This window comes from Sitophilus oryzae, unplaced genomic scaffold, assembly GCF_002938485.1.
Source record: "Sitophilus oryzae breed Bouriz unplaced genomic scaffold, Soryzae_2.0 scaffold_1274_pilon_pilon, whole genome shotgun sequence".
Taxonomy (NCBI): Eukaryota; Metazoa; Arthropoda; class Insecta; order Coleoptera; family Curculionidae; genus Sitophilus; species Sitophilus oryzae.
Genome location: NW_022145920.1, coordinates 4,350,230 through 4,378,155, shown reverse-complemented (window position 1 = coordinate 4,378,155; position 27,926 = coordinate 4,350,230). Strand labels below are relative to the sequence as shown.

At 31.7% G+C, this 27,926-nt stretch overlaps 1 protein-coding gene across 7 annotated transcripts; it reads right to left on the bottom strand.

The window, feature by feature from the left end:
* Positions 1 to 14,150: 14,150 nt before the first annotated feature.
* LOC115874397 lies at positions 14,151 to 16,168 on the bottom strand. 7 transcript variants are annotated; one of them, XM_030889552.1, is made up of 6 exons: positions 15,931 to 16,168; positions 15,693 to 15,832; positions 14,952 to 15,173; positions 14,771 to 14,892; positions 14,395 to 14,605; positions 14,151 to 14,338 (listed from the first exon to the last, which is right to left on the bottom strand). In XM_030889552.1, the coding sequence occupies exons 3-6, from the start codon at positions 15,149 to 15,151 to the stop codon at positions 14,254 to 14,256; spliced, it is 618 nt and encodes a 205-aa protein (XP_030745412.1). In that variant the 5' UTR covers positions 15,152 to 15,173; positions 15,693 to 15,832; positions 15,931 to 16,168; the 3' UTR covers positions 14,151 to 14,253. The 7 variants fall into 7 exon arrangements, with proteins under 7 accessions (XP_030745412.1, XP_030745411.1, XP_030745410.1 ...); XM_030889551.1 differs by having other exon boundaries at positions 15,693 to 15,946; positions 15,996 to 16,168; XM_030889550.1 differs by having other exon boundaries at positions 15,693 to 16,168.
* Between the last annotated feature and the right edge of the window lie 11,758 nt (positions 16,169 to 27,926).

The following is a 27,926-nucleotide window of genomic DNA, read 5'->3' as shown; positions in this document are numbered from 1 at the left end:
ATAATTATGCGATCGCCACCTAACCGTTAAACAAACAAGCAAAAAAACAAAATAACATACAAAACATCAGGTTAACATGATGACAGATCATGATCGATGACAGATAAAGAATTCTTACGGAAAGTTACACTTTACGATATAATTTTTTAACTGTTAAACCCCATTTAAACACAAAACTTTTTAATACCTACTACTGTATCTAAAAGACACTTTTTTTAAATTACTAAATTCTTAGCCACGCTTCTGTTTTTCTTGGCTGTTGTGCGTCACGTCACAGATTAACAGGCCCACGTTTGTACCACAAGGCGATGCTGCAGACCACTAGGTAGACCGGTCGTAGAAATTTATGTTATACAACTTGTAGTCAATCTACACAAATATTATCAAAAACTTTTTTTCTTTTAAAATGTGTTCAGATTTTGTAAAAAGTATAAGTCAAAATCGCAAAACTTAAAGTTTTATATAAATTTTTACTAACTTTACCCATTTGGTTGATGAATTTCAAAAATGTCTTCTAATTCTTTTTGTAGGCTTTCATTCTTTTAGACCAAATAGTAAGGAATTTTCATACAACAAACCGTTCCGACATAATTTTACTCTCTTAGAGGATGAATTTCCTAAAATCGCTTTGTGTAGCTAATTCACTAATGTCGTTTAAACGAACCTTTGTGCTAATATTTATGTATCTAAAGCTGGCGGTATGAACTCACTCCTAAAATATCTAAAAACTTAATATATAATCTAACTGACACACCACTGATAATGACAAATAATTTATTTCTGGAGGTATTGTGTGTAGGTGTTTTTCAGGTATGTTTTAGTATTTAGTCGTTTTACACAAAGAAATAGCCATTAAGCACTATAAAAATACTTCATAACAAATCTACACACCAAACCAAACCTTTCATTTAAAAAAAGAATCATCAAGATTGGTGAAACGGTTTCGGCGGGATGGATGCAACAAAAAAACCCTTTGAGCTTTTATATATGTATGGATCAATTATTTTTCCAACATATTTTATTTTGCAAATTTTTATAAATATTCAGACTCGCCAATATCGTAGTCCACCGTGTCCAGCCCGTTTAGCCAAACGTAGGCCGATTCCTCTTCGGCGGCGCACAGTGCTTCGTCCCATGGACAAAAATCAAAAAATAAGTTAAAATTTACTAATATCTAAATATATAATTTTATACTTAAAAAATGTTCAACCATCCTGTATATTATTTTTCATAAACAGCGTTTTTGTTAGCAAATATTTTCACTAAAAATAAAGTTTGCGATCATTATCTCATCAGTGAAAAGAATAACATTCATAGTAGTTCTGTATATTATGGAGTTAAACGGGTACGTACTTAATTGAAAGCCACTATGGATATTGTTAAACAAGGTATGTACTTTAAATTTATTTCTAAACAAGTTCGTGATTGTTTAGTTTTTATTTATTTTTAAGATGATTCTTAAATGGGTATAAAAATTTTACGTTTTCAAACTTCAAAAGGCATTTAAAAAACATATCAAAACATATCGCATTTATTGAATATTTTTGTTGCCATATTCATACACTTTTAATTTTTGTATAGTTCACCTGCGTCTGCTTGCGACGAACTTTATTTTATAATACTTTTCAGATGGAGTAAAATTGATAAGCAATGCCGATCTGGCTAATACTTGGCTTGATCATAAAGACAAGAACTCAAAATTATTTGTATTTCAAAAAATATGTTCTTATTAGATATTGATGAACCTTCCAGTCAAATGAGACACCACTTGTGCCTGAAAAAGTCCACTATGTTGGAGCGAAACGTCGCATAAAAAAAGTGTCCATCTTTCAATTTATTATATAATCTCATACCCAAGAAAAGGAAAAAATAATATATGGATATGCTGTATTAAAGAGGTAACTATTAACATCCGAACCCCTCATAGCGACAAAATGAACAGTAACAACGCGAAAAAGTAACATATTAGAAAATGATGTACAGAAATATCTTATATGTGAGGATACTTCATCTACCTGATTTGGATACTATAAATTTGGAAGATTCTGTCAGCAGTAATTCTTCTGAATCAAAGTAGTTACGATCTATGCATTTTGTTGTCCTAAAGTAAATTTATAGTATCTTAAGTTTTTTTTTTAATTAAATATAACATTAATGTTTCTTTTTCATTAAACAAAAACATTTTTATCTTATCTTACGTATTAGGCTTATATTGTAGGAATCATGTTCTAATGTTATTTCAATTCTTTTTTATCACAGGAATTTATTTAATACTTACACCGTTTTCATACTATAAATTATTATTTGCTTAGATGGAACACAGCTCCAACATTATTATTATTTATAAGATTTTTTTTTCATAAACGTGGGACTAAGAACATCATCATTTAGTACAATGAGAGTACTCATCATTTGTGTCAAATAAACCTAGTTTGAATAAATTGCTTACAATAACAGAGAAGTTTTGGATTTTTGTCCTCTAGAGCCATATGTTCGAAGCACTGTGCGGCGTCGTGACCCTGGCCGATGGAAGAGTCTTTGTATAATGTATATATGCGGTCTCACCGGAAACATTACTTATTACTTCACATAACTTGAAGAATATCTACTTTTAATAATGAACACTTCAGAAATACACCAGTAAAAACATTTATTATTTGAGATTAAAACTCGAATTAAATTATAAATATTAGTTACCTATGTTGTTATAGCTTTTATAGGCCTGTTTAACGACTTAATAAGTTACCTAGCGAAAAAATCTGTGCGCGTACCTACCACTATTGTTACAGGTATATTCGTTAAAGAAATATGTTACACAAATTAAAAACGCTAAAATTTTAATGGTATTACTTGTGCATTATTGGCCTTATAATGCAATTAGTTGGAATTATATCTTCTTTAAATATAATTAGACTTTTTAACGACTTTTGAGTTACCTAGGAAAATATCTGTGCACTTACCTACCACTATTGTTACAGGTTAATTCATTAAACAAATGTGTTACATATTATTCGTGGTATTAGTGGTATTATATTGGAATTAGCTTGGCATTAGTGGGGCATTATATGAGAAATTTTGGTATTTAATTTGTATTTTTGGCATTAATTTGGCATTAGTATACAGACATTTGTCAGCGGTTTACTCTTTGTAGATAATCAAAAAGTTTTTTGATAAAATTTGCTTTTTATGTCAGATCATTTCTATGAAAAATTACATTGGATTTTTATTAAAGACGCTGGGTAATTAAAACATTGACTAATAAAGCTTGTCCACTTTAAATAAGGGGTCACGAAATATCCTCCTTGGAGTGTTTGGGTTAAGGGGTGTAAAATAAATTAATCCTTGTTTGATAATAAAAACCATAAAACATTTATTTGTGGGTAAAATAATGCAATGGTTGGATATCTCTCCTTTATAATTAGGTGACTAAAATTACACTAAAATAATTAGAAAAAAAATCTTGTAATTATTTAGTAATTACGTCAATATTAATTAATTGACTTTCTAGTCTATTTTATTTTATGTACAAATATATTATTAAATTTTAATCTAAGCATTAAGTAATAAAACACTTTGTGGCCCTCTTATATCGTAAGAGGTTACGAAATATACTCCTGGTTACACCCCTTACAGAAAACAGTGTAAGGGGTGTAAATAAATTGTATAATCACTGTTTTTTATAATAAAAATTATAAAACATTTCTTATTTGTGAGATTAAAAAAACAAAACGCATAGGTTAAAATAAGTACATTCAATACATATGTATGTGTTAGACATTTATATGCCTAGTATATTTTTGTTTAACAAACCAATCAAGAAAAAATCCAAAACCTACCGTTATAGGAGGTATAAGATGATTAAACTTATATAATGACAACTACTTATCGGATAACAAATTAATTACTACTATCAGCTACTGTCTAGGTAGAATATACCTAGAGTACCTATACCTACCTATGATGTAGGTAGATTAAAGCTTATTTTGACTTTAGCTCTCACTTCGGTGTCACAAGCTGAATTTTTCAGGGATGGAAGTACAGTACATGATATGGGGACCCTTATTCCGATAGTAGTACAAAATTAGACCGGGTAAAAGGGCACTATCATCAAAAATCGATATATTAATACCACCGTATAGAGAAAACAAATACTTGTTTTTTGATCCAGTACACAATAAAGTCTTCGTAGGGAGTAATTTTTTATAATTATTTACAAAAAAATATTTCCATTAGCGCTTATGACCAAAAAAAACCTTAAACATGAATAGCTCATTTCAATCATGCGAAAATTTGGTTTAAAAATAGACTTTTTTTAATATAACGGTGGGGGCAGAGGCGGATCTAGGGTAAAATACGTCGTGGGCAAAGGCAAAATTTGGCGTCCACACAATTGATTTCAGACATACTTATATTTTGCCGCCCCCGTGCTGAAATTTTACTTGTAGGTATGATGTTTGCAGAAACTACTAACATACCTTATGTGTGCATGCGGTCCGTGATTAGAGTTTTTACCTATTGATTTCGGACACATTTTGGCGCCTCTGCGGCGCGCCGCACAATGCTTCGCCTATGAACAATAATCAAAATTCTGCATGCAAAAAAAAAATGTTTTTGCTTTCATATCAGAGATAAATAATCGAAGTACCACAAACAGGATTACTTTTATTGTTAGGATACTCGATATCGTTATAAAACATTATGAAAAATGATAAAAATGAAGAAATAAAATTGTCTTATCAATCGTTTACTGTGATTAAAACGAATCGTACCAACAAGTGCATTTTTACTACAAAAAAAACTAAACCTGCCATGGAAGCTAACCAAGGTAGGTATGTATTATTTTTGTACAGGGTGAGTCAACGATAGAGTAAAGTCCATTATCTCATTTGTTTCGAGGTTTACAAAAAAATGTTACATACAAAAGTTATAGGGAAGATTAAGATACACATTTTAAAATTATTAGAGAGTATACAGGGTGCTTCAAAAAAGTATGGCGGATATAACATATGTTTTTTTAAAGGCAACACCCTATTTTTTATTTTATTTTTAGATTCTGCGTAAAATTCTATAACTTTTTTATACATAACGTTATATACCTAAAATTAATAGTTTTTGTAATATTTAAATTTGTTTATACAAATGTTAAATTGCAGTGTGGCAAAAAATTGTCAGTAGTACCATTGTTACTGAAGTTGGAATACCAAAATTTGGCATGACAGTTCTATAGAGATTAAAAAGAAGATATATGTTAAGATATTTTAGTTAAATGCTACAGGGTGTTTAAAATATATTTATAAATTTCAACTACTTAAAATTAAAAAATCTAAAATTTTTTAAATGGTACACCCTATATATTTTGATTTTTTCTGATAGATTTTGCAAAGCTCTTCAACTTTTATTAAGTATGTCATATACCTATTTTTAATAATTTGCGATTTATTCCAATTTTTTCTATTTTTATCCATATCTTTAATACATTTACGCTATCATCATAGTTACCATGACAAAAAAAATAATTATTATCAAAATTTCATATGTCTGTTAAGCAAGTTAAGAACAAAAAGTGAATTTTAGTTTAATTTGTATAAATGGTAGAGGTAGAGGTAATAGTTTCAGATTTTCCTAAAAATGGATTAGTCAATGTGACTGATATACACGAACAAGCCAAAATAAACATATTTTTTGGTTCAGTACTATATATTATATAGTACTTTGCTAAGTACTATAAGAATATAGATGTAGATTATCTAGAAAACATTTTCATATTATATTATATTATCATATTTTCAGTGTGTAATGGGACGGTTTTGTGGCAGTAGTAATATTGGTTTTACGAAATGAATTATAAACCAGAATTACTACGAGAGAAAAAAATTACTGTATGTCGGAGAAAATTTCAATATCAGTAGTCGTCAATAATTAGGTAATCTAGTTAGTATTACCCTAATCTGCGGCTATTCGGCCCGACCAATGGCCCGACGGAAAATCCAAATGTCATCTTTCATAATATAGAAATACACCAAGAAATTCACGACTACGATTTTAGTTTATTTGAGTAAAGTTAGTTAAGTTTGACTAATAATAACAATTGTAACTAATTATTAAACTACTTGTTAAAAATAAGTAATAAATATGTTTGTTCTGTCACGGCAACTATGATGTTATAGCGTAATTGTATTAAAAATTAGGGTAAAAATAGAAAAAATTGGAATAAATCTATTAAAAATAGGTATATGACATACTTAATAAAAGTTGAAGAGCTTTGCAAAATCTATCAGAAAAAATGAAAATATATAGGGTGTACCATTTAAAAAATTTGAGATTTTTTAATTTTAAGTAGTTGAAATTCATAAATATATTTTAAACACCCTGTAGCATTTAACTAAAATATCTTAACATATATCTTCTGTTTAATCTCTATAGAACTTTCATACCAAATTTTGGTATTCCAACTTCAGAAACAATGGTATAACTGACAATTTTTTACCACACTGCAATTTAACATTTGTATAAACAAATTTAAATATTACAAAAACCATTAATTTTAGGTATATAACATTATATATAAAAAAGTTATAGAATTTTACGCAGAATCAAGCAGAATCTAAAAATAAAATAAAAAATAGGGTGTTGCATTTAAAAAACATATGTTATATCCGCCACACATTTTTGAAGGACCCTGTATACTCTATAATAATTTTAAAATGTGTATCTTAACATTCCCTATAACTTTTGTATTTCACATTTTTTTGTAAACCTCGAAACAAATGAGATAATGGACTTTACTCTATCGTTGACTCACCCTGTACATTATGAAATATACAATTTTATTTTTGGGTACGAAGTTATACGGCAGCAAAAAATGACTGAAAATAATCTAGTCTTTTGTTGTAATTAACTTTGATTAAACTTTTATTGAGTTCTATGCCAAACATCTTGTACTTTCAGTTTTATTAAATAATGTGGACCTTGGGCTATTGAAATTCTAAAGGTTTTTTGCAACTACTGGCAACTTATGCTAGTATGATTTTTTTTCTGTCTGTATGTCTGTGTCACGAGAGCTCCGAAACCGCTGGAAGTATTTTGATGAAATTTTCAGGGAGAATACTGTTGGGGCTTCTAAGAAGCACGAAACAAAGTTTAGTTAAAGTTCATCAACTTTAAGAATTTTTTTGCAGTTAAAATTTCTTTTTTTTTGTTTCTGAGACAGAAGATAATTTTTCTTAAAGTTTATTTAGTTTACGTTCACGATTGAGTTCATTTGATTTATTATTTACAATCAAGATTTTTTCTTAATTAAACATGTTTTTAAAAAATCCGTTTTATGCTTTATTTCATTTTTGTCCGCAAACCCTATCCTTCAAAGCACTGTGCGGCGCCCCTGGCACCTGGCGTAGTGGGCAGGTGCCCACCTTGCCCACGCCTAGATCCGCCACTGGGGGAGGGGGGCACTAACTCACGTTTCGCGGGGGTACCCATAATTTGTAGCTACGCAACTGACACACAGTCACATATTTAGAATTAGAATTACTTGTAGATAAGTCATAAGATTAAAACACTTAGAAAATGCGTCTAAGGATCTGCAAAAGAACATTTAAAAAACTGGGGTGTTCATATTAAAATAATACAATACGATCAAAAAAAATAAAAGGTGCCAGTGATAGCTTTAAAATGAAGACAGTGGCGCATCTAGAGATTGAGTCTGGGAGGGGTAGTGGTAATAATTAAATAAAGTAAAAAAAATAAATTATATTTTTCCTGAAAGGGATCTATTGTGACTGAGAAAAAAATTAAATTTAGATTGGTCTGGGTTTTCTATTTTGAGAGATTGGTGTTATTAATTTCTTTTGTGACAATTTTATTTTACTACATTTTTATTATTTATAAAACTTCTCCCTGGAAGGGTAATTACCCTCATTACCCCTCCCGTATATGCGCCCTTTAATGAAGATGGTTGTCATTTTATATGGGGAATGACATCAATCCTCATTTTCGAACTGGACGCCATTTTTTTTCGGTCATACCTTTGAATAAGAAGACTAAGGAAGGAGCATAATGCTATCCATGTATTCATGCATGGTGGGCGGAAAAGGCACCATAAAAGCTCTCTAGGGTGGGGATCCTTGACAGTTCTGTTTGACGATTCATTTGACACATTTGAATTTGATTTGAAATTTTGTGGATTTGTCAGTCTTTATGGAGCTTATTTTATGTTATTTATTATTTATTCTACTACTGATTATATATAAATTGTTGTATAAAGGTAGTAAATCTAGATAGAAATTGTGGCAGAACTTAAATTAACAGTGACACTATCGCGATTTATCGAAAAAGACTCTAAAATAGTTGGTTGTGTAGCGTGCGGTAGATCTCGGCAAAAATTGAGTGAAATAATGGAACAACTTTTCGCTAGTAAGTGACTATATAATATACATACGTGTAGTAAACCGATCATTTATGAAATTCACTTAAATTAACTAAATTATATATTTTTCTTGCATTTTAGCTTTTACTTATTACTTGTCAAAGATTAGATGTCAAAGAATTTAGATACGTTAATTTGACTTACCTGCTTCAGTAGCGTATCGGATGTTTGTGTTAATAAATACCGTATGATCGAGAAAAAACGGCGTCCAGTTGGCTGGGAAATGACGATCGATGACATTTCCCATATAAATTTACATTTAAAATGACAGCGATCTTCATTTCCCAGCCAACTGGACGCCATTTTTTTTCGATCATACGGTACTTATTATAACTTATCTATTTTTATTAGAATTATATATTTTTATAACAATTTTAATAACTACCAACATTTATTCACAACGTAAAATAAAACAACAAATTATTGAGTCTACCCCACGTCTACCCTACATCATAGTTTTACATTTTTTAAATAAAATTAGAACGACACTGATAAACCGGAATTTAAGTCGGCCATATTTGTGGCCCATCGCGGTGTACCTAAGATTTTTGATATGCTCCTTCCTTAGTCTTCTTATTCAAAGGGTCATACAGTGTTAAATTTGCGTCTCATTTTTATGGTTAATTGTGGTCTACCTGGGTATAGTCTGTTCAATGATTTAGGGAAGCTTTCAACAGACGACATCCAAAAAATTGCATAAAATATAATTTGCCTATAAATTAAAAGGACAGACTCTCACTGTCCATATTAAATGCAAGAAATTATAAAAAATATTAGACTCTATATAAGTCATTTTACTCAAAGGTTAGTATAGCATTCCAGTTAAATTTTCCATAGGAATATGTGAAATGGGATTTTCTAATGGTATTTTCATTGAGTTATTAATATTCAAAGAAAGTTTCTTTTAGTTTGCCAAAATTAATGTTGTAGAATGTTTAGGAGGGGAGTTAATCACCGCGACCTTATAGATCTATTGTGTGTTCCCCTTTCTTGAGTTATAACGAGTTATAACCATTATAAAACTCATCATACAGTCTCAGGGCTTTAACAAAAGCCAGTATCTGAGACGGCTCCACAGAGGCCAGCTCTCCATCCTCGATATCAGCCGTACCAAAGTTCATGGCACGCAAATACGTTTAAATAAAATATACGACGGCCTCCCCATAAGAGCAATGAGAGGATTTACGTCCCAGTATTGAAGGAGGACAGAAAATCGAGTCGAATGGTTTCAAGACATAGGTTCATCCTTGTTTAGTCAAACCTCCTACAAACCAAGGATAGACTTATGTAGGAAATGCATTGAAATTCTATAGCCATCCTTCAATATCGGGGAGGAATTTAAGCGGTACCCTCCGTATACTTTATTTTAAACGTATTTGATGACACGAATGGTCGTCGTCTCGGCGCACTCAGTGATTATGTGTTCTGGTGTTTCTCTATTTTCCCCACGGAATCTGCATTCGCCGTTGTTTCTCAGCTTCAGCCTATTGAGGTGTTCGTTGAGGAGACAGTGTCCTGTTAGAAACCCCGTGACAATCCGAAGATTGTTTTTACTTAAATCAAGGAAATGATTTTTGATTTGGCTTTTTTTTGTCTTTGATTTTTCTCGGTCGTAAGTTCTGAGGAACTTTTTCGAGTGTCTTAGACCGTTGGAGGACACCCATTCCAAGTTACGGATGGAGTCTTCCAGATTCTTCAGTTCCGCTTTCAGTTGGTTCCCGTCCAGTTCTGGTCCAGTTAGTGGAGTGTTCGCTCCTTTCCTAGCTAGATCATTTGCTTTTTCATTGCCTGCCACTGGTTCTATCCCTTGGTGAATAGGCACCCAGAGTAGGAGGACTTTATTTTCTTTGCCTAATTTGTTGAGCTTCTCTAGGTATTCTTTGACCAACTTCGAATTGATGGTTACTGAGTTGCTCGCATTAAGTGCTGCTTGACTATCGGATAGGATAGCAATTTCCTGTTTTCGATAGTTCCTATCTAAGATAAATTTGTACGCATCTTTCGATAGCGTAAATTTCTACCTGAGGGATACTGGGGTAGGTGCCCATTGGTTAAAATTAATGTTAGTCTTCCTCAAAATCTTAAATTAAAAGAGGTTCTATATCAAAAACAACCAGACATACTGAAAAATGAAATTCTAATTCTTATTACCAGTTTAAATTTTCTATAAATTATTTAAAATCAGCCATGTATGACTATCAAGAAATCAACGACATAAAAGATATAAACACCATTCCCTTGTTTGCATTTGGTCCATAAATGAAATACATTTTTATTATTGTTAATAAGTTTATTAAAATATTGCACAACCAAAAAGAAATAAAAAAAAATAAATAATTTTAAAACCTACAACATAGCATTCATTACTATATTTGATGATATGTTTTAAAGATGCAATAAATAACAGTTGCTTCATATAAAGTAAAATGTTATTTATCACCTACCACAGAACAAAAATGCAAAGAAGGAATGAGCACAGGTGTCAGAGGTGAAATATATGCTCATAGGGTAGGTACAGGGTAGGTACTAATTTGGGTACTAATATAAAAAAAAATTAAAAAAAAACACTTGTATGTTTGTATCACGCATTATGAAGAAAGCTAAAGTAGAATATGTACATTAAGTATATAGAATATAATTTGCTTTTTTATCTACAAATTCTAATAGTTATAGGTAGGTACATTTTCTGTAGTTTCTCCTACACTTATCTATAATAAATATTAATGTTAATGAACATTGTTAAAATTATCATTTTATAACTGAAATAAAAATCAATAAAACTACAACATACAAAAAATAGCATTACAACAAAGACAATACCTAAACTCCCAATTTCAATTTCTTATGCCCCATTTATAATCTCTAATAATTATTAATATAAATATATAAATAAATAAAATGTTTACAGTCTTCCCCTGTTTTAAAACTATCAGAAAATGTTTAGCGACTGTTTTTAGATTATAAATATGATTTTTCAGGAAAATCAAGGGAACATGACAGTCTAAGATCTTAATATAATTTCGCTATGTTTTGATTAAAATCATATATTGATTAATTTTAATACTTATAATCACATACATATGTTTGCAATGTTATTGTATTGTATTATTTATACAGGATAATGTAAGATTTGTCAAGAAAGCATAAAGCATAGTTTAAGAAAAAATACTTTATATTAATGTTTTTAGTTTTATATACCGGGTACATCTCGAAAGTGGCTCACCCTTATAACTTTTTAATTTTTTCAGATAAAAAACGATATTTAGTGTGTTAGTTAGTATATGACATAAATTAGGATTCATTGACGTATTCAATTATTTTTGGTCACTGCCTGTTATGTCATATACTAACATACCAAATCTCGTTTTTTACCTGAAAAAATAAAAAAGTTATAGGGGTGGGCCACTTTTGAGCCACACCCGGTATTTTGTAGTTCAATGTATAGAATGTAAAAAAATTAAACAGTCTTACAGATGGAATTACAATATTTTCTAAATGGAATAGTTACAGTCACTTGTTTCAATTCTTTGTTAACAAATATTTATCCAACTAAAATTGAAAATATGTGAATTCTATGTAAAATATAATAATTGACAAGCACTTAAAAACCACTGTTGTTTCCTAACATTTTTATGATAGGTATATAGTTTTTGTCACGTAATTTTTCCTAGTATGGCGGAAAACGATCCGTCAAAGCAAACAAAATTTTTAAAAAAATTATGTACTAGAGTTAGAAATAAATTAATATTAGAAAACTCGTTAACTTCATTATTTAATAAAAAATATATTTTTAATTACTTGAACAACGTTTTTACTTAAAAATAGCCAGATCGCAGAAACGTTAAATAAGAGGCTAAAAATTAAATTATACAGGGTCGCTGATATGTATGGGAACGGTCGATTATTGTGTAAAATATACAAGGTACCGCAAAAAGTTAAATACAAAAGTTATAGGGTTTTTAAATGTCTATTAGCTAGTAGTAAATTGAAGTATACAGGGTCGGTCATAAAGTAGTGGCACTTCAAAATATACTTTTTTTAAATACAATTTTAAGCAATAATCGTAAAGTCAACCATTTCCGAGTTATCAAGTTTTGATTATGACATGTTAAAGAAAATTTTGTAATTTCCAGACTCAATATAATCTCATTTTATTCATCTATAAATGCTAACTTGAAAACTAACGTCAAATATTATTAAGTATCACAGTTTCCGCGGAATGGCATCAATCAATGAAACCAAACACATCTAAATTAATTAAATGCAATTGTTTAAATGATATTTTCAAAAGTCAATAACTCGGAAACGGTTGATTTGAGGTACATTAGATATCTCGATTTTAGTTTAGAATTGAAGGAAGAATTGAAATATGCAATAATATACAGGGGAGGTTGTTTTAAAAAAAAAGTAAATCTTGATGTGCCACGACTTTATGACTGACCCTGTATACTAAAATTTATTACTCGCTAATAGACATTTAAAAACCCTATAACTTTTGTATTAAACTTTTTGCGGTACCTCCTATATTTTACCTAATAATCGACCGTTCCCATACATATCATCGACCCTGTATAACATCAATATATCTTAAAAAATGTCTATATTTATGTGGCGGATTCATCTTTCCAAAAAAATCCTTTATGGGTATTTCGCCACTGCACTGCAAGAAAATCTACAAAATAAAATAATTATTTTTTGTAAACACTTCTGCGTTAAACCTAAACGGACACTGCTTGTCAGAAGTTATGTTTACAGTAATACAAATTTGCCTAACAAAGAAAAAAAAAATACTTAACGTTTCGGAAAGTTATCTCTTTCCGTCGTCGGAAGCAAAAAAAATACAAAGAATAAAGAAAAAAACTATTTAAAATATTTAAATTCAACTATTCGAGAACACTTTACTTTTTTAAAACAGATACGTCTACAAGAAACCGTTGACGTTCTGTTAAAATGACATTTTTTTTAACTTGATATTTAAACTGAAAAATTCAAAATTAACAATTACTACCTGATAACAATTACTTAATAAGGTAAAACCAAAAAGCCCCAAACTTTCTGTATGATTATTTTTAAATTTTACATAGGTTATGTTTATTTATCTTGTTGTATCTATTGTTCTTTAAAATCAAAGAACCAATTGCCATACATTAATAACATCTACAGAGGCATGAGCAATACATTTATTTTTATTAGATTGAATTAAAAAAGCCTCTTTTATTTTTCTTTTAGAGGCTATCGCTTCTTTCATTATAATTTTGGCGTTATTTGGTATATTACATTTTTTGTTTAAAAAATTTTATAATTTTTTTTTACATTTTTAGGTTTAACGCAGAAGTGTTTACAAAAAATAATTATTTTATTTTGTAGATTTTCTTGCAGTGCAGTGGCGAAATACCCATAAAAGATTTTTTTGGAAAGATCAATATATATTAAAATTCAAATTAAACAAATTATAATGCAGTGTTTACTACAGAACATATTTATTTGTTCCACTCTTTAGGTATCTTTTGCTTCAGACAAACTGATACCAGGCATGTCACTGAGGAAAAGTATCATGAGAAAAACTATAGTGATTCCATTATGTTACAACATAATATTTATATTATAGGTTGTCCAATGCAAGAAAAAATATTTATTACCAAATGTTATATTAGCCACATCAAGTACTAGGAGATTCATCAAATATTCATTTCTTTATAGACAACCTACATATATACAAATAGTTTCAGTATATTTTTATCAGTATATCTTCAATTTGAAGCTACTTTAAGTTGGTTTGTAGGACAATAATATTCTTTAAGAAGTATGCTTACTACACTAGGTGCTTTTTAAGTTTCTTCATTAACAACTGAATTCAAGGGACGTAGGACAATTCTTGGGTCATTTTCCACCATCCGGTCAGCATCTTCATTGCTACAAATGTCAATATTGTAATGTTTCTTTTTCTTATTACTTTAAAACAAATATACCTAATTTCTTTAGTTTCATGGGACATAAGTTTACTTTGTTCTGTATCGTCTGATTTAGTTCCTTCGTACACTACTTCCGAAACAGGGGCATACTGAGCTGTGACAAGTAAATCTGTCGATGGATTTACAGTCAAGTTCTGGCCTCCAGAAGTACCGAGGTGGTCCTTGGCGTTGCGCCAACACATTCTCCTTGTTATTCTCATAAAGAACACTAAAATTGAATACAATTTATATATTTCTGATATACAAAATAAAATATAATGAAAACGGTGCCAAAGTTGGCTTGGAAAAGAATATCACAATAATTCGTTACATCCAAGTCGACTTTATGGCTTCTTTTTAAATCATATGGTATATTATTAGAGAAGAAACTTACGAAACAAAAGAATTGAAAGCGCAAAGAATAAAGCCCCAAATATTGTAACAATCAAATAAACATCTTCTTTATTTTCTGAAGTTTCTGAATATCCAAGGGCACCGTTAATTAACATAGCTAATCTAAAATGCATATTTATGTAAAAATAATGTTACAAGATGTAATATAGTACTATAGTTACCCAAGAGCAAAACAGGCAATACATGATGTTATTAAGACCAAAGGCAATACATTTCGAGATGGCAAACAAGATAAACCACAGGGTCGTCTGCCAGATTGTGAAATTGAGCCAAGGTACGATATTGGCCTGTCCTGCCAGCGGTCAGCGGGACCATTCGATTCATAAGTCACTGTAGTAGGCTGATATACTGCTCCGGACATTTTGTAACTATGTTTTCTTGAACTGAAATAGAGATTGGTTAAATTAACAAGGAATAATCGTGAACATACCAAGATTATAGGAACTCTAAATCGTATGCATTTTAAACTGTGTTGTGGATCAATATTATACCTAAATATCAAGCTAAAGGGCATAAATTACCCTTTATGACTATTTCAAGGTCTAATTTCATCAATACAAATTTTCTTAAGTTATTTAATAAAGGAAATATTTGTTTATACACACATTTCTTGTCTTTCGTATTGGGTTACACAAAATATTTGCAGTATAGGATGTTTATAGGTGAGATAAGAAATATTTTAGTAAACATTTGTCAAATGATGGAAACAAAACAAAAGAGTGAGGTTAAGTTACCAAACAACTGAAAAAAGGACAGTTTAAAAACAAACGTTGAAAACGCACTTCTCCCACAGCCACCTCATCGTTCCCGCAATTTCTGTTGAAAGTTGAGTAGTTTAGAACTACTGCAGTTGGAAAAAATCATGAAAACGCCGAAGATCTGCAACGTGAAAGAGCACTTACTTGTCTGTATCGATTTTCTCGCAGTTGCTCCGATTCTCCAGCCTTTAGAAACACATTTCCAGGTCACTTTGTTGTTTTGGTCGCGGATGGAACTGAAACAATTGAATGGCTACGGCTCACCGAGGAAAACCAGTTAAGGCCTGAAATTACGTAGGTACTATCGTCTTTTTTTAGCGGCGTTTTTGGTTCGTCCGCCGTACACGAGAACCGTCTGTAAAACTGCTTTATGGTTCATTACCTGTTTTGGTTAGTTCCTGCGAGCGTAACATTAGTAAAAGTAGTTCAGGAGCGCAGCGACATTACCTTCCGTATTAATTCTTGTTTTCTGCTGGGTATTTTTGTTAATGAGAATGCTACCGATACTTTTTTTGTGATATTACAACCACATAAATATTCGTAAATGTAACAGTATCGGGAATAGGGGAATGGAAAGTGATTTTTATAAGATTACATAAAAGAGGTGCGACACTCATCAATAAACTGTAAAAGATAAAATGACTCATAAAAGGTAGAAGGGGCATGATTGCGCTGGATAGACATTCACTTGGAGTTCCCTGTCTGCTAATTCTTAATTAGTAGTAGGAATAAATTTATATGAAAATACATTAACAGAATTATTCTTTAATAAACGCAATTAAAGAAATCTGCGTTTAATTTTCTTTATATTTTTTTAAATCACCCTTGGCCAATTTAGTATAGTAATCTAGTAAACATTTCACTAATAAGCTATTTGTTTTTGACTTAATTTGCTACGGTTAAACACAAAACACTAATCCTATGATAGTAATTTTGGTTTTGGTTCTGTCAGTTCTGTTGGAGCACTATGTTAGAATGCACTGGCCTGTAGTAACACTTTTCACTACACTAGTTCAAATGGTTTTGTTCTTTTCAGTCTTCTAACTAAGCCATCACTATCCAGGAGCTATTTGATAGGTGGGCCTCGATATTAATATTAATGTGCTAATGACATGTTTTAAGGCATATTTCCTGATAACGCTGTCCACATCATCCATTTCTAACTCCTTATGTAGATTGCCATTGCGAATATACCACGGTGCGTCAACAATACCTCGTAGTATCGACAGGCGTGCCCACGGGGGCGGGGGGCGTGGCCCCCCCTAATCAGCATAAATAATAAGTAAAAAAAGACCTTAAACGAAAACCCATAAAAAAAAATTCCGTTGGAAAAGAAATTATTTTAGCTATAAAATATTTTCCGTTCGGGAAAATCAATTTTCTGCGTGCGGAAAGTGTTGCTTTGCGCACGCTCTTATAAAAAAATTTTCGCTTACGGCGCTATTTTTTTCTCCGTTTCGTAATCTTTAACTCTGGCCCCCCCTTATTAAAAAGCCTGGTCACGCCTATGGTAGTACCTTGTTTTGGAATCTTTGGATAATATTTCGGTTGCTTTGTTTGGTACATCCCCAGAGTTTTTTTTTTTGAATACCATAAGTCCTCCATATTGGCTTCAGGACTTGTTGGTAAAGCAAAAGCTTATTATATATTGACAGGGTTGAATGTCCTGTACTTTTTACTTTTTTAATTTTCCTGTACTTTAATTTGAGTTCTTCGCATGCGATTTCCACCTGAGTTTAGCATCAAGTGTCATGCCAAGATATTTAGCTGTTCTTTGTAAAATAGGTAAATAAAAATATATCGGCGTTGCCCACTAGAAGATTTGTTAACCACAACACGTGTATCACGCTAATTGGCACTAGAAAAGTAAGTGCGGCGCAAATCAAGTTACCGGGTGGACAAGTCGGGGAAAATGAAATTTAAGACATTAATTTGCAGCTTTGATAATCGCTCAGGATTGTGAGCTTCACTAAGAACAGATATGGAGGCAATCAACAGTAACCGTTAGAATACCCTTAGTCGAGTAGTTAATAAAAGGGATAAACAAAATTACGGGTGTAGTAATAAGTACAAAACAATCATCGGTATAGTCAGCTAGGAAGATGATTAATCAAAGACGTGTATTTTGTTCATTGGCACTCATTGGGTGCAAACCAAGTGATGGGATGGGCAAGTTGGAGATGGCGAGAAATATGGAACAAACACGAATTCGGAGGCACCAATTTGCAGCATTGATCCAAAAACGCTCAGGATTGTGAGCTTGATTAAGAACAGCTATGGAGGCAATCAACAGTCACCCTTAGGATACTTTAGCCTTAGCCGAGTAGAGAATAAAAAAGGATGAACATTATTACGGGTGTAGTAATAAGTACAGAACAATCATCGATGTAGCCAGCTAGGAAGATGGCTAATCGAAGACACGTGTAGGTGCCTTATTGTCGCTCATGCCAGTGGCGTAACAACAGACTCACGGGCCTGTGTGCAAAAATTTTACCGGGCCCCCTATTACACCTACATATTTCAATACTTATAAACTAATCTGAATATGCACTCATATTTTAGGTTAGAAATAACATTATCAAATTAATTTTTATATAGTATTATTTATTACTGCAACACAGAATGTGTAACCCAAAACATATAAAATATCAAATAAATAAAAACAAAATAAAAAATTCACAGTCCTTTACAAAGATGCAACCGGGGGGGGGGGCATTGAAAATGATGAATAAAAACGTAAAAATATGATTAGTGTTAATATGAGTGTATTACATACATATGTTTAAATAACGAACTTAACAAAAAACAACAGATTTAAAGATTCACTGAAAAAGTAGTAATGTTAACATTAAATAAAACATTATCAATAATAATTATGCGATCACACCTATCCGTAAAACAAGCAAGCAAAAAAACCTCGAAAAAAAAATAAAATACAAAACATCAGGTTAACATGATGACAGATCATGATCAATGACAGATAAAGAATTCTTACGGAAAGTTACACTTTACGATATAATTTTTTAACTGTTAAAGGCAAACCCCATTTAAACACAAAACTTTTTAATACCTACTACTGTATCTAAAAGACTTTTTTTAAATTACTAAATTCTTAGCCACGCTTCTGTTTTTTTTTGGCTGTTGTGCGTCACGTCACAGATTAACAGGCCCACGTTTGCACCACAAGGCGATGCTGCAGACCACTAGGTAGATCGGTCGTAGAAATTTATGTTATACAACTTGTAGTCAATCTACACAAATATTATCAAAAACTTTTTTCTTTTAAAAATGTGTTCAGATTTTGTAAAAGTATAAGTCAAAATCGCAAAACTTAAATTTGATATGAGTTTCTTAGTTTTTAACTAATATAGTGGCGAATTACAAAATTCCTTTTCAATGAAAATTAATGAGTTAAATAAAATAATTTAATAAATTACTAGCTTTTTTCTCGCGACTACGTTCGCGTTACACCTCGAATCGTTCATGCATTGATTTAAATTATTTTTTACTTCTTTATAGAGAGCTAGTGAGCATAGATGTTTTTTTTATTTATTAAGAGCACTAATACTCTCTTTATAGGTTATTTTTTATTCTTTGAAGGATAATTGAGGAAGATATATTTCGTTATGATGTCACTAAATATAATTGTACCACACCTTGTATAAAATTTTATACTGTCTGGTTTATAATGTTATAGTATTGCATTTTCGTACAGCAAACTTTCATTCCCTATTCTACTCCCTAAGGGTATAAATTTCATAAATTCGCTTTACCTTTGTGCCAATTTTTATGTGTATAATCCAGAGGTCACCAAGTTTTATATAAACTTTTACTAACTTTACCCATTTGGTTGATGAATTTCAAAAATTTCTTCTAATTCTTTTTGTAGGATTTCATTCTTCTAGACCAAATAGTAAGGAATTTTCATACAACAAACTGTTCCGAGATAATTTTACTCTCTAAGAGGATGAATTTCCTAAAATCGCTTTGTGTAGCTAATTCACTAATGTCGTTTAAACGAACCTTTGTGCTAATATTTATGTATCTAAAGCTGGCGGCATGAACTCACTCTAAAATATCTAAAAACTTAATATATAATCTAACTGACACACCACTGACAATGACAAATAATTTATTTCTGGAGGTATTGTGTGTAGGTGTTTTTCAGGTATGTTTTAGTATTTAGTCGTTTTACACAAAGAAATAGCCATTAAGTACTATAAAAATACTTCATAACAAATCTACACATATATACCTTTCATTTAAAAAAAGAATCATCAAGATTGGTAAAGCGGTTTCGGCGGGATGGATGCAACAAAAAACCCTTTGAGCTTTTATATATGCATGGATTAATTATTTTTCCAACATATTTCGCCAATATCGTACTCCACCGTGTCCAGCCAATCTTCTTCGGCGGCGTCGTGACCCTGGCCGAAGGAAGAGTCTTGAAGACGCTCATCCGCGCATAGGAATAAGTTGACTGCGTAGCGTATTGCGTATTAATCGATTCTGAAACTTTCTATCTCATGTATAACATGTTACGCAAGTTTATTATTTTAATCTCGATTTTAATATATAAATATGTGAAATGCCACCTGAATATCTTCCGCCATGACATGTTTTTACTTTTTTGTTATGGTAAAGTGATTTGTATAAACTTTATTCAATAACGTTTGTGATCTCCATTTGTGATTTTTTAATTTTAAGCGAAAATTAAGTATAACATTTTAGGAAAAAGAAACACTGTAATATTTAAAATACTAAGAAGAAATTAGTCTTATTTTGAAAGGAAAATATAGAAAAAACTCATTCTATAGAAAAAGTCTTTATACTAACCAGAATCCGGTGACATATACGCGGTCTCACCGGAAACATTACTTATTACTTCGCATAACTTGAAGAATGTCTACTTTTAATAATGAACATTTCAGAAATACACCAGTAAAAAATTTATTATTTGAGATTAAAACTCGAATTAAATTATAAATATTAGTTACCTATGTTGTTATAGCTTTTATAGGCCTGTTTAACGACTTAATAAGATACCTAGCGAAAAAATCTGTGCGCGTACCTACCACTATTGTTACAGGTTAATTCGTTAAAGAAATATGTTACACAAGTTAAAAACGCTAAAATTTTAATGGTATTACTTGTGCATTATTGGCCTTATAATGTAATTTGTTGGAATTATATCTTCTTTAAATATAATTAGACTTTTTAACGACTTTTAAGTTACCTAGGAAAAAATCTGTGCACGTACCTACCAGTATTGTTACAGGTTAATTCGTGAAACAAATGTGTTTTACATATTTAGTATACAGATATTTGTCAGGTTTTACTCCTTGTAGATAATCAAAAAGTTTTTGATAAAATTTGTTTATGTCAGATCATTTCTATGAAAAATTACATTAGATTTTTATTAAAGACGCTGGGTAATTAAAACATTGACTAATAAAGCTTGTCCACTTTAAATAAGGGGTCACGAAATATCCTCCTTGGAGTATTTGGGTTAAGGGGTGTATAATAAATTAATCGTTGTTTTATAATAAAAACCATAAAACATTTATTTGTGAGTAAAATAATGCAATGGTTGGATATCTCTCCTTTATAATTAGGTGACTAAAAATACACTAAAATAATTAGAAAAAAAATCTTGTACTTATTTAGTAATTACGTCATTATTAATTAATTGACTTTCTAGTCTATTTTATTTTATGTATAAATATATTATTAAATTTTAAGCATTAAGTAGTAAAACACTTTGTGCCCTCTTATATCGTAAGAGGTTACGAAATATACTCCTGGTTACACCCCTTACAGAAAACAGTGTAAGGGGTGTAAATAAATTGTATAATCACTGTTTTTTATAATAAAAACTATAAAACATTTCTTATTTGTGAGATTAAAAAAACAAAACAATGCATTGGTTAAAATAAGTACATTCAATACATATTAAAATAATATGTGTGTAACATATTTCTTTAACGAATTAACCTGTAACAAACATTTATATGCCCAGTATATTTTTGTTTAACAAACCAATCAGGAAAAATTTAAAACCTACCGTTATAGGAGGTATAAGATGATTAAACTTATATAATGACAACTACTTATCGGTTAACAACTTAATTACTACTGTCAGCTAGTTCAGCTACTGTCTAGGTAGAATATACCTAGAGTACCTACACCTACCTATGATGTAGGTAGATTAAAGCTTATTTTGACGTTACCTCTCACTTCGGTGTCACAAGCTGAATATTTCAGGGATGGAAGTACAGTACATGATATGGGGACCCTTATTCCGAAAGTAGTACAAAATTAGACCGGGTAAAAGGGCACTATCATCAAAAATCGATATATTAATACCACCGTATAGAGAAAACAAATACTTATTTTTTGATCCAGTACACAATAAAGTCTTCGTAGGGAGTAATTTTTTATAATTATTTACAAAAAACATTTCCATTAGCGCTTATGACCAAAAAAAAATTTAAACATGAATAATCATTTCAATCATGCGAAAATTTGGTTTAAAAATAGATTTTTTTTAATATAACTTTCATTTAACGAAAAACGAAGGCATAAATGAAAAAAAGAAACAATTTAAAAGTTTCGCTTATGTCTTGACAAGGTATCAAAGCAAACCCTATATTTTTTGCTTTTAAACTAATAAAGATATATATAAACAATTAGCTATGTAATGGTTTTTGCGCGCGCTGGCCGACTGCCGCCGCTGCGCCGAGATTTCCTATACCCTTGTATATATGACGTCATAGTGTGGCAAATGTAGCATTTTAATTCGATTTGGGCTCCCTTATATAGGATAACAGAAACATTTTCAATGTTAAAACAACAAAACTAACTAAATTAAAATAAACAATGTAAATAGGAACATGAACATGTTAAAATTCTTTTTTCCTTGCTTTAGCATGGGCGAAAGTTGACACAATATTACCAGTGTCTATTGTACGAGTAACTTTATTTTCTATTTAAATAATTGCCAAAAAAGTGGTAGTTTCGGGTACCTCTCGTAACTCAGCTGCCTTATCGTCCCCTTAAATACAACCATTAGGTAACTAGAGTTTTTGTGATTTTGAGTTAATTAGTTTGGACAGTATAATTTTTCATGCTCTTCTTGATGCTACAACTACCTTAGTTCTATTTTTATTCGATGGTATAGAAATCCAGTGACAATACAGCAAATTTTCTTTTTTGTCAAATTTAATGCTCTAATGAAAAATCACACATTTCCAGTTATTTTTATTTTGCAAAATAAAAAGGAAAACACAGCTACAAAATTGCACAAGAACAAGTGTAAAGTAATAAGTTATTTTCGCGATAGCGTGTGCTAGTTAAGTAGTTAAGAAGACATGTGATAGATAAGAACTTAGTTCGGGATCGCCCGATTCTGCTTGATTCGCGATAGCATATGGTAGATATGAGAATGCGGCCCGGGCCTACCGAGGGCCGGGCCCGTGTGCTTCGCACACACGGCACATCGATAGTTACGCCACTGGCTCATGCGGTGTAAACCAAGTGCTTTGCAAGTTGGAGATGGCGAAAAATAAGGAATAAACAGTTAACCTGAGGCACCAATTTGCAGCTTTGATCCAAAATCGCTCAAGATTGTAAGCTTCATTCAGAACAGCCGGGGAGACAATCAACAGTAACCGTTAGTATACACCCTTAGCTGAGTCAAGAATAAAAAAGAAAGAAAATATATTTCCGGCGTAGTAATAACTACAAAGAAGGTAAGATGGTTAATCGCAGGCAGGTGTATTTTGCTCATTGACACCAATGCGGTGGCAATGCGGTGCCAGCCAAGTTATGAAATTGGCTTTGATATGGAGAGAAATAATTAACAAACAGGAAACCTGAAGCACCAATTTACAGCTTTGATCCAAAATCGCTCAGGATTGTGAGTTGCATTTAGAACAGCCGGGGAGGCAATCAACAGTAACCGTTAGTATACACCCTTAGCCGAGTCAAGAACAAAAAATTGCAATCGATTTCAGCTCCGGCACCGGTACCGATTATGCCGTGTGTGAAAGCGCTCTTAGTCGAGTAGAGAATAAAAAAGACGAAAAATATATTGCTAGATTGACGGATGACGTAACGTTTTCCGAAAGGACTTCGCTACCTCTTAGGGAAGTGATGGAGCTTTTGAGGTGCTGTCTGCGTAATTCTTATTTTCATGTTAAAGAAAAGTTGTATGCTCAAAATGATGGCTTACCTATGGGTTCCTCGCTCTCTCCAGTGATAGCGAATATACCGGGTGCGTCTCAAAAGTGGCTCACCCCTATAACTTTTTTATTTTTTCAGTTAAAAAAACGAGACTTGGTATGTTAGTATATGACATAAATTAGAATTGATTGACGTATTCAATTGTTTTCGGTCACTTCCTGTTTCACCGGAAATTATTATAACTTTTGATTTTTAAATGGCACCCTCGGTATTTTTTAAATTTATTCGATAGAAAATAAAACTCTGAATAGAATGACATATCATATGTCAACTTTTGAGATTTTCACATAAGGTTTATTTGAAATTATAACTTGCGGTTTGTAACGAAAATTTTTGACTCGAAATACCAAGTGTGTGGTATCAAATTATTCGTAAAAAAATGCTTTTTCCAAATATGCTAATGAGCCACCCTCGTTCCATTTGAAAAAATTAAGATATGATTAAAAATACGATTGAAGCATTTTTTAACTGGCCAGGACAAGACACTAAAAACATTAGACGATCAAATCTATTTTTCCAAGGCTCCTTGATTAAGAATTAATGTTTTTAACATAGCCATGGCACTCTGGATTGAATTTTAAAATACAATTTTTTATTAAGCAAGAATGTCAAAAGTTAACATATGATGTGTCATTCTATTCAGAGTGTCATTTTCTATTGAATAAAGTAAAAACATACCGAGGGTGCCATTTAAAAATCAAAAGTTGTAGTAATTTCCGATGAAACAGGCAAAAACAATTGAATATGTCAATCAATCCTAATTTATGTCATATACTAACACGCGTATCGCAGTCGTCAAACCCAAACTCTGGCTTCGATATGTTGACGATACCTTTATAATCTGGAATGGAACCGATAGACAGTTCGATTTCTTTCTCAATCATCTTAAGTCATGAAGTAACTCAATCAGATTCACGATTGAGAAAGAGAAAAACTTCTGTCTACCGTTCTTGGATGTTCTTGTCAGTAGAAGCGATGGATCCATCAGTACTGCTGTTATAGAAACCCCACACATACGGGACAATATTTCAATTCTCAGGTTCGACTGATAATTTAAATATTGTCTGAATTTAAATATTCTGAAGCAACTAAAACAGGTATAGTTAAAACATGTCATCGAGCAATCACTATATGCAGCGGCCAAGAATCTCTGAATTCTGAACTAAGTAATATTAAAAACGATTTGCTTCAGAATGATTAAATTATTACTCTGCAAAATCCCTAGACAATATTATATCCAATTGCAAGTCTGATTCATTGGTGCTCTTGAGGAGGATGTTCTCCCTCTCTTTTGACGATTCCATATGTGAAAGGAACATCGGATAAGATCAGGCGCATAGCCAAGCAGTATAAAATTACTTAACTGTTTTTAAGTCTGGGACTACTCTGAGAAGTGTCTTAACAAATACAAAACAGGAATCCTCAAAACAGAAAAAGCATACGCAAATTGGTGAAACAATGAAATCGGGCATTGCAGATCATGTGTGGTCTAAGTACCACAACATAAAATGGTCGGAAGCTGGGGTTGTCCACAAGGAACTTCATTGGAAAAAGCGCAAATTTAAAGAGGTATATAACTAATTATTACCGTTATTACCGTATTCATAACTAATAATAATAAAATTTTTAGCAATCAGAGTATGGAAATTTCAACAATATGGCAACCACTCTTAAAACGCTCCAGTGCAGGTATTCTTAGTGAACAACATCATGCATGACTGCAGCCAACTAATTCATGGTTGAATGCTCGGCTCTAGTATATAAGCTCAGTAGTTTTAGATGGACGACGTGAATCTACTAGAAAAAGGACCAAGACCAAGTCTTGGTCTTGCATTTATTCATCACTAAGTAACTTAGCTATTCAATATTAAAAAAAAATGTGGGACTTTTTCTCATTACTTATTTTAACTACACAACGTTTTTGTCAGGTAATGGAAGTCAGAATATCAATACTGAATCATTCTCTATTACATTCGAAGCTACTAATTACGTATATATTTGGCCACGACGTATTATTTTACCAATAAAACCTTCATTTTATTATTATTGATATTTTACAGTTCAAAACAATGAAATATTTTTTTCAATAATATATTGTTTTTTATTGGCTAATCCAGAGGATAATGCAAAAATAACGTCTCGTTATTTCTCATACCATAAATCTAGTCTAGGAATAGAATTCCAGGAAAAATACCGTCTTCTCGTTGAACGCAAATTCCAAAACTGTGTTTTTGCCGGCCCTGTGCTTCACATATCCGGAAATTCCTTGTTTCCTTCGGGAAAAATTCCGTTGACTTGCTTTTCGCCAGACCTTAAGAGGTTATTCCATCTCTGAAAATAGTCTACCATAAAATTAGCAGCGTTAATACATTTAAATGTAGTTGAATATGTGATAATTAGTTATTCAAACTTTTATATAACATAAAATTTACACTCCCATTTAGTGCAGTTATGTAAATTTTGATTTCTAATTTAGACTTGTTGGATCTCTTTTCTGGCGTATGTTTGAATCCTTTTGAGTAGCCTATTGTTCAGTGATATACAAGTGATATTAAGTAACTACTAAAGAACTTATCTAAAGAACGCAGTAGGATTACTTAGAAGACTGCTACAACCCAAATCACAAAGGCGGGGACACACTATATGTCAATTTTAGATCTAGTAGGGGATTTCTTTGTTTTTTAGATTTTTAGGACTTTTTCCTGTTTTTAGTTGCTTTTTCTTGTTAGTACCTACCATTTTCCGGTTTAAAATCCATTACCATGTTAAATCCATTACCTAAATCTAATAAAGATAATCAAATCTTAAACTCAGTCACTTTCAGAAAGTTGTCTTCTTGTGTGTAACTGGATTCATGTGAACTATACGAAAGGCAAAGAATGCTGAAGAGGAACTACTGTGGAATATCTATATCAAGAAGATTGATAGTTCAAGATAAATGGCTTATGAATAGAGACCCCAGTATACTCTAGCTGGAACTGCTGGCCATTACCATGATTGTCCGAGAATCAATTTGTTGGAAGAATACGGATAAAAAACTTTCACAAGTACTGGTATGAAAGAAGCAGATGACTACAGTACATTTTAATTATCCCATTAAGTAAAATCAGCAATGACATTTTTGGCACTATAAGAAGCAGTTTTCGTACTGTGTGCCAAAAAGGGATAAACGATATATAAGACCATGATACGATTAGTAGTCCCATAGCACGTATGGAAATTATATATGTAAGCTAACCAAAAATGAAACAAATAAATTACTGGTATGTGAACACAAAATCTTAGAGCTATATATGGTGTTCATAGACATTATAAACATATAGAGCATTACAAACGAATGAAGTTGTAAACAAAACAAGAAATAGATATTCTCTTCAAAGAATAAAATGTAATGAGGTATATAAAAGACAAGAGGATAAGATAGACAGGACATGGGATAAAGAGAAGTGTCAATCGCTTTACAAATAATGTCTCTTAGGAACGGTTAGATGGTAGAAGATCGGTAGGATGCTTTAGAATAAGGTGGAAAAATATGCTAAGGGAGGATATGGAAAAAATGGGAGTGAGGCAATGGGAAATAGTGACACAGAGCACAGAACCGACAAGAATGGAGAGAAATAGTAAATGTGGCAAGACTCACGAAGAATTGTAGCGCCAATGATGATGATAGACAGCTCACTTGATGATGAAACTTTTTGATCGCATTTCATTTGCAATTTAGTATTAAGATTAATTCTTGTCTCAATCCAACTATTTTTTGGAATCAGTACTGGGAGAATTGTCTCCCCACTCAGGAGCTTGAAATATCCTCAAATGGAAATCTAGAAAAATCAAAGATTTTCTAGATTTAAGTAAGTATGACCTTTGTATTGTCACGCTGTTTCTAACAAGGCACTGTCTCCTCAATAAACACCTCAGTAGATTGAAGCTCAGAAACAACGGTGAATGCATATTCTGTGGGGAAAATGGGAAAACACGAGAACACCTCATCACTGAGTGTGCCATTTCTTGCCATATACTTTATTAGTACGACTGATATCGGACATGGATAACTAACCTCTGTAAAACCGTTTTAGATATTTTGTCTTTTGTCAAAAAGCCTCGGGACTGTAGTGAGTTATAACTTAAGAAAGG